An 8,658-nucleotide genomic window follows, 5' to 3' on the forward strand; every position below is an offset into this window, starting at 1 on the left:
GCCATCGTCTTTCGATTTGCGATGCGATAATTGTTTATTGAAAGCTTCAAAATCAAATTCCGACAACCCAATATTTAAGCAAAATATCCGTCATCTTGTAATAATTTTAGGACAGTGTCGATTGTTTGTAGAAATTGAGAAACCTCAAGTCAGCGATGAACGCAATGATGTCTGTTGGTTTTCCGATGCTTCAGAGGACGAATTGCCCTATCTATTATCTCTCTCTTTTTCCAATGTTTAAGTTACTACAGATTTATAATTTTTGTTGGTTTTCTAACACCCTTTGAGAAGCATTGCCGGAGAAAACAACACAGCTTTTTTATTTACTATTAGATACTATTATGTATTTGAATGATTGATTTTTGACAATGATATTATTCCTTTTAATTTCGGGTTGTCGAAATAAAAACAGTGTTTGTGTGCTTATATATTTTATTCTTCTCAAGACATAATTAATCTAAATAAATAACCTGTTAGAATTACGTCATTTGAAAGCCTTTATGACGCTGGAACACACACTCCGTATTCAGGATTGAAAACATCACTGTTGCTGCACGATTGCACCGTGAATGTTAATTTTCCCCCGGATGTGTAGCATTGGTAGTACCTTTTCTTATCACCCTCGTAGGCAAAGTTTCCTTCACTTGGACACTTGAAGTCACATTTCACCCCGTTGAAGGTCGATGCTCCGGAACACTTGGACATGATGATATCGGTCACTTTTGCGTTCTGATAAACACAGTACGCGTAGAAGATCTTACTGTTGCCATAGCCAACGAAGATCTTTGATGGGTCACATTTACAGGTAACGCAATCCGACGGGAAGATCTGCTGCTTGCATCCGTCGACTCCATTAAACACGTAGTTTGGCGAGCACTCGTACACATCTGATGGTTCGCCTGTGACTTCACAGTAGTGGTACAGTTTGCAGTTATTCGGATCTTGAAGAAGAAATGTACCCAACATAAGCATTTCATAACCACTTGAATTAAAGGAAGAAGAAAAGTTTACCCGGATAGTACCCTTCGCCAGTACACTTCAAGGCCGGTGGCGGACATGTGTCGTAACTGGGCTGTGCGGAGCAGGTCCCGTTCACGCAATACGGTGTGTCTGGAACGAGAACGTCACACTTTCTGGTGTCGGAGAACGACCCGAGGCAAACGAGAATTGAATTGCATCCACTACACTGTGTGTAATAACCAGTGCCGTCACATGTCGTGGTCAATGTTGTTGGTCCAGCAGCGGACGACGCACGCAACAGTTTTCCGGGAACACTTTGTGGGGCTGCGTGAAGATGTGCCACGCAGCCGATCAGCAGAAGAAGCTTTACGTACATCTTGATTACTTGAACTGGTGCGAGGTGCTCTCCAACAGGTACTTTTATATCGAGTATAAGTGTAAAATTTGCATGTTCCAGAATGAGATATGACTACCGTCATATGGGGTAACATATTCCATCCGAGCATGAAGAAGATTTTGTTCAACAAGTAAAACAAGAAATACATTGATGATCATCTATATCTGTTAAAGTGTTGTTGAACTGATGAAATATGCCACAAATGCTTATGAAGGATGGGAAACTCACATCTGGATTGCAGTGCTGTATAACGCAGACACGCACAGTATTATGGTTGAATTGCGAAGAATTTATCTTACAGAAGTGTTTGCTGATGCTCGCTGATAGCGAATTTGCTTGGTGTAGAATAACAATGCACGTTACACACACGATATAACTTCACTTCACTAGGTGTATGAATGGTTAACTTTGTTTTATTCAAAGCAATGTACATTAAAAGCTGTTCCTTTTTCCCATATTTCAGGCAATTTATGGATGCTAAAAAAGTTTTTGGAGGAAGAGCAGCGATTCTTTGCTATTCTCTATGGTGAATGACGTGAGATCAGTGCTGGAAATAATCAATTAAATTATTTGAACCGAACGAACAATTATCATCAGTCATGCTTGACAAGTCTTCTCTTCACAGGAACATCGCGAGCTCATGAGCTGCTTTGGCGAATTGGCATAAAGGGTGTGTCACATCAAATTGCATCACGGAAAAAAAGCTGTAGAAATTTAATTTTTAGGAATTATATCTTCAGCTCTCGCTTATAATCAGATAAGAGTGTATAGATCACGTTGGCCATGCTTCACTGTCAATTTTTCGTAAATTTGGAAAAATGTCGTCGAACGAAGAGCGTCGTGAATTAATCTTGTGCACTCATTTCGAGAATCCGGAGTTGTCACATCGGGACATCGGTAAGATGCTGGGAATCGTCCAATCCACGGTCAGCAGAGTACTAAAACGATACTTCGAGAACCTAACCATCGACCGGAAGGTGAAGAACGGCAAAAATGGATGCTCCGTCAGTGAAAAAGATCACAAGCGCGTAGTTAAGCAGTTTAGACGTGATCCGAGAAGTTCGGTCCGGGATGTCGCCAATAAGCTGAATTTGTCAAGTTCATTCGTCCAGCGGACCAAGCAGCGGGAGGGCCTGCGTACATACAAGGTTCAGAAGGCTCCTAACCGCGACGAAAGGCAAAACATGGTGGGGAAGACGCGAGCCCGGAAGCTGTACACCGAAATGCTGACGAAGCCGCATTGCCTGGTAATGGACGACGAAACCTACGTCAAAGCGGACTTTCGTCAGCTGCCGGGCCTGTTGTTCTTCTCCGCAGAGGACAAATTCAGCGTTCCGGAGGAGATTCGCATACATAAACTATCCAAGTTTGCCAAAAAGTACATGGTGTGGCAAGCGATCTGCTCTTGCGGAAAGCGGAGCGCCCCCTTCGTGATGACCGGCACGGTAAATGGGCAGGTTTACCTTAAGGAGTGCCTACAGAAGCGCTTACTACCACTATTGAAGCAGCACGAGGGCCCGACCATTTTCTGGCCGGATCTCGCTTCGTGCCACTATTCAAAGGACGTGTTGGAGTGGTACGAAGCCAACGGGGTCACCTTCGTGCCAAAGGAAATGAACCCGCCCAACGCGCCGGAGCTTCGCCCAATAGAGAAATATTGGGCGATTATGAAGCAGGTTCTCCGGAAGAACCCAAAAGTTGTCAAATCGGAGGCGGACTTCAACAGAAAATGGATTTCTGTTAAAAAAAAACTACAACCTGACGTTGTACCGAACCTTATGGACGGGGTAAAGAGGAAGGTGCGGGCATACGGGCTTGGGCTCGAAGTATGAATAAAAAGAAAATGCCAAAAGTTGTTTAATAGTTTTTATTTTACTGTCTAAACTTTTCAAAAGGATCGGTCTACTGGGCGAATTTCTACAGCGTTTTTTCCGTGATGCAATTTGATGTGACACACCCTTTATTTCATTCATATGGATCTCTTCTCACTGTATCTCAAGGCATGTCCACATTATGCCGAATGATGCCGATCGACCTGTACCAGGCGGCATATTCGGTTCGTTATGTAATATGGACGCCCCATCGGGTGCACGAAGCCGAAGTCCCATCGGATGTACGAAGCCATTACAAACACACGAAGAACAATGTCGTCAACGCTAATCTACTTCGTTTCGTTTTGGTTCGACTTTCTCGAACCGGACCCACATATCGGGTTGGCTTCGGTTTGATTTGAGTCGGTTTTCGGCACGTCCGCAATCCCGGGCGGTACGTCCACATTTAGTCGGCTTTACCGGGCGGCCAAAACCGATTGGCGTAATGTGGACGCGTCTTCACTGTATCAAGCCGCTCGGCATGCTGTTATTTGAGATTTACGTTTGTCCCTATCAGTTGAACTAGTGACCGAGACTCAATTGACACCCGACGATGTTTCGGTTTGTTTTCAGAAAAAAAAACAGGAATAGCTGGCGAGCAGTGTTGCCACATGTACAGGTTTATCTGGAAAGATACAGATTTTTTAGTTATTTTTGGTACAGATTGCAGAATTTCGTCATAAAGTACAGATTGGTACAGTTTTTTTTCCACGTGTGAAATTTCTCCCGATAATTTTAGTGAATGCATGTACGCAATCTAAATTTGGAAAGACTATGTATAAGCATCATCAAACACACGAGTGATTCGAGGCTAGAAAAATTTTATGTACATTGAATTCTACTCGGATTACGCCACCTCCGTCTTCTCGTTAGATGGTTACTTCGCCCCCCTTACATTGTTTCATTGCCCCCCAGAATAAGTTTCATTACGGAAAAATAAATCCATATAAATAAAAATGAAAGACAAAATCTGTTGGTAAGCGGAAAACCCGAAGAAGGGATGGTCTGATTTTAGCTTCCTATATTTTGTTGTAACGGGTGTTAAATAAAAAATGAGAATTTTTTCAATCACATATAAAAAAAAATTTTTTTCATCGATTTCAGTATTTTTTATTAATAACATAATGTATTTTTTTTCAAAAAAATGTCAGTGAATGTTTGAGTAAGGGCCGTGATCTGCTGTTCGACTCAACTTTGTCGCGATGCTCTCACAAGAACGTTGTACGGTTCTACGAAACGCATTTCCAGCAAAGAAAAAAGTTCACGGTGGCACATTTTAAGGAAGAAAATGTACCTGTCAGTACGGTATATCGTATCCTGAGTTCCCTGAACGTAGAGCGGAAGGTCGGAAGTGGTCGTCCGGTGACGATAATGACGAAGCAGAGGAAGACATCGTTAAAGAAGCTGTTTGACAACAAGGACGCAACCAGCCTGCGTGACGCCGGTCGGAAATATGGCTGCTCCCGCGTATTGATCCATCGGACCCTCAAGATGGAAGGAATCGTCTGCAGGAAGAAGACGAGGTCGCCGGAATACACGGTGGTGCAGATTGAGACGGTTAAATCACAGTGTCGGTGGATGACCAAAAAATACCGCGGGACGTCTTTCGTTCTGGACGACGAAAGCTATTTTCCGCTGTCCAAAACGCATATTCCAGGAAATGATAATTACTACTTAGTGACAAGTCATCCACACCGCCTGAAGTGAAATACAAGTTCAAGCACAAGTTTGAAAAAAAAGGTTATGTTGTACATCGCCATTTCCGACCGAGGCATTTCAAAGCCTTGGTTTAAGCCGAGCGGTCTGGCAATCAACCAACAAATCTATCGAGAAGAGTGCCTCGATAAAATCCTGCTGCCGTTCCTGAACGAGCATCACGCGGATGGGAAGTACGTCTTCTGGCCGGACAAGGCGTCTTCCCATTACGCCAAGAAGACGCTGGCGTATCTTGAGGAGAAAAAGATACCGTTCGTGCCAAAAGATCGTAACCCAACAAACTTGCCCCAGTGCCGCCCAATAGAGGATTTCTTTGGCTCACTCAGTGCCCTAGTGTATAAAAACAATTGGAGGGCCAAGGACACGAAGCAACTGACTACAACAATCCGGAATTGTATCCGGAAAATGGACGTAAGTGCCGTACAACGTTCTTGTAAGAGCATCGCGACAAAGTTGTGTCGAACAGTAGACCACGGCCCTTACTCATACATTCACTGACATTTTTTTGAAGAAAGGACATCATGTTATTAATAAAAAATACTGAAATCGATGAAAAAAAATTAAAAAAATATTTTATATGTGATTGAAAAAATTCTCATTTTTTATTTAACACCCATTATTCGTATCTTCCCGTAGATCAATATAGTGGAGAGAAAAACCGGAAAATTTTCGGAAAACCCTGAAGGAAGGTCGAAAAATTCGGAAAATTGAATTCCCACATGTTCGAAAATTACATCATAATAAGCGTTGTTAGTACATTCGATATTTGCGCTATCGAAATTGATCTTTTTTTTATTTTTATATATCTGTATTATAGTGATTTTCAACTCATTTGGTAGGTTCGTCACTTTTACTTCCATTTTTGGAAGAATGTCGGGAGTGAGAATTGAACTCGTGACCTCTAGCGTGAGAGGCATGGATGTTACCACTACGCCAGATCGCCTCCACGAAATTGATCTTTGTTCGTAAGTGGAAATGAATTTTTGGGCATTTCGATATCTAATATCTATAAATAAAAATTTAAGGCCAAATGTGTTGGTAAGCGCAACACCCGAGGAAGGAATGGTTCAATTTGAGTCATCTTTATTTCGTTGTATTCGTCTCTTCCCGTAGATCAATATAGTGGAGAGAAAAATCGGAAAACTCGGAAAATCGAATCCCATATGTTATACAAGTAGCTAAGCGTTGTTAGTCCATTTGATGTTGGCGCTAACGAAATTGATTTTTGTTCGAAAGTGGAAAAGGATTTTCAGACGGAATAACGCATTCCTATATCTTCTATCTATATAAACAAAAATGGAAGGCCAAATGTGTTGGTGTCCCCTAAACCCGAGGAAGGAATGGTCCGATTTAAACTGCCTTTATTTTGTAATATTCTCTGTATCAAACATGTATTCCATGCAACGGAGAAACATGTTATTTCCAAATGCTTGAAGAATCTTGAACGAGAATTGTGTCTGAAAATAATTTTATATTATAAGAACGAACTTTGTAGAAGTACTAGACAATTTATAGTAAAAGGAAATTGTAAAGGGTCAAGGGGTAATCAATCAATGAAGAGTTCAGTGATTGGACTCACTAACGTTCACTTAGTAAGAAAACGTGGATGTTTGAAAGTATTCAAATCAAAAAATCTATTTTGGGCGGGACGAAGTTCGTCGGGTCAGCTAGTTCATAATAAAAATCGCCGGCGGCACCAATACGTAATTACTAGTATTTGTAGTAAGTTAATCTAGATATAAAGAAAGCAAGTAAATATCATATTTTCTAGTAAACAAAAAAATTCAGGTTGTTCGAGAACTCGCGAGCTGTTCGGACAAGTTTGAGAATCGATCCGATAACGGTGTTTTTTTTTCACGCAGATTTATATTGTGCTTTTTTCATCAGCGCTTGCGAGTGAAGCGAGCTCAATAAAAAGTGGTGCACGATCGAGACGCTGAGGATCCAGTTCAGATCAACACACATTCATCACACGCTACACAGCAGCGGCAAGTAGAAGTTTATTTTTCTATTGTTCCATTTATCATTCCTTCAACCTCCTGTGTACGATTTACAGCATTGTCCAACATTGTATTTACCAAATCGGCAAGCGTTGGCATTAGGGGTGTACAATTTTCTTGAATTACCGTTGAACTTTTGTTGAAACTTTTTTTCATTTTTGAATTTATACAATAAAAAATTGAAATAAATATAATTTATATATACCTTGAATACAAATATAATTTATTTACTCATTTATTTTTTTCTATTTTTTTATTATTATTCTATACTGTTCACATCGAACAGGTGACTAATTTATTATTATGGCTGAGGGCGGGGAGGATCCCCCCTCCACGTCATTGAATGTTTCTGATGCTGACCCACCTCCTGAAGAGCAGGAGGATGAAGCAGACGTTGAGGAGGAAAATTCTGTGTATGAAGTAGAAAGTTCTGAAGATGAGGAAATTGATGAAAAACATGATTTTCGTCTAAAGGAATACCCGGAGGGATTCAAAGGTCCATTCATTGTATACTTTAGACGAAAATCAAAACCTCCTAATGTCATTCGCATCTCAAAAGAACTAACGCAGAAATTTTCCAAAGTTACTGAAATTACTCGGATGGGGCCAGACAAATTACGAGTTGTCGTCTCTTGCAGGACCCAAGCGAATGCAATAACGCGCTGTGATCTCTTTGCGATTGAGTATCGCGTATACGTACCCTGTTGCAACGTTGAAATAGACGGTGTAATAAACGAAAAGGGTTTGACTCGAAAAGAGATACTCGATGGTGTCGGTCGCTTCAAGAACTCCTCACTTAAAAGTGTGAAGATTCTTGAATGCGATCGACTGAAGTCTGTGTCACTTAAAAATGACAAACGAGTTCTCAATCGGACAAACTCTTTTCGTGTGACATTTGAGGGTTCCGCTCTTCCAAACTACGTTGCAATAGGTGCACTTCGTTTACCTGTTCGGTTGTTTGTACCCCGGGTAATGAAATGCAACAAATGCGCAAAAGAGCGCAAGTGTCTTCAGTGCGGCGAGGCTCCACATGATCTTTCTCAATGCCCGGTGTACATACAACGAGGGGAAAAACTCAAGCGTTCCTTAAAGGAACGTTCCAAGCGGACTTATGCAGAAATGCTTAAGAGTTCCGCTTCAACGACTCAGGACAATCCCTACTCCATTCTGCAGAACGACGAGCCTGTTGCTGACGCTCCCAATGCAGGAAGTTCCGGTACATCGCAGGGTGCCATTAGGAAAAGAAAAATTACTTCTTTTCCATCACTCCCCAGAAAGAAGACCGAAACTTCCCAAATTGGAATGAAACCTCGTATCGAACGTGCTGAGAATAGACCGAAGCAAGTACCTCCTGGTTTAAGCGGTTCTTCTACGCACCAGGGGTCCTCAGCACTTCCCGGAGCAGAGCCCAACACGTCTGTTCCTTTTTCGCGGTCGAGGCAACAGCCACAATCTGGCCGCCATCAGTTTTTTGATATCATCGAGGCACTGCCGGAGCCGCGGCAAATCTTAGGTGACCTCAACTCCCATGGAACAGCATGGGGTTCACTCTACGATGACAACCGTGCCACTTTGATTTATGATCTGTGCGACAACTTCAAATTGACAGTTTTGAATACTGGGGAAGCAACTAGAATAGCCAACCCCCCTGCACGGGCAAGTATGCTAGACATATCACTTTGCTCTTCTTCGTTATCCCTGGATTGCACGTGGA

At 41.9% G+C, this 8,658-nt stretch overlaps 1 protein-coding gene across 1 annotated transcript; it reads right to left on the reverse strand.

Annotated features, from left to right (window-relative positions):
• Positions 1-397: 397 nt before the first annotated feature.
• On the reverse strand, positions 398-1,361 carry LOC129770486 (uncharacterized). The gene is made up of 2 exons (XM_055773353.1): positions 1,012-1,361; positions 398-941 (listed from the first exon to the last, which is right to left on the reverse strand). Exons 1-2 carry the CDS (start codon positions 1,334-1,336, stop codon positions 499-501), a joined length of 768 nt encoding a protein of 255 aa, XP_055629328.1. The 5' UTR covers positions 1,337-1,361; the 3' UTR covers positions 398-498.
• Positions 1,362-8,658: the final 7,297 nt, after the last annotated feature.

The sequence above is a fragment of the Toxorhynchites rutilus genome, chromosome 2 (genome assembly GCF_029784135.1).
Source record: "Toxorhynchites rutilus septentrionalis strain SRP chromosome 2, ASM2978413v1, whole genome shotgun sequence".
Classification (NCBI taxonomy): Eukaryota; Metazoa; Arthropoda; class Insecta; order Diptera; family Culicidae; genus Toxorhynchites; species Toxorhynchites rutilus.

Excerpts from the sequence above, each read along its gene's own strand:
- LOC129770486 (XM_055773353.1), bottom strand. The coding sequence starts at position 1,336 with ATGTACGTAAAGCTTCTTCTGCTGATCGGCTGCGTGGCACATCTTCAC. Across the intron at positions 942-1,011 it reads TGGCGAAGGGTACTATCCGG|ATCCGAATAACTGCAAACTG; the intron begins GTAAACTTTTCT and ends TTCTTCTTCAAG.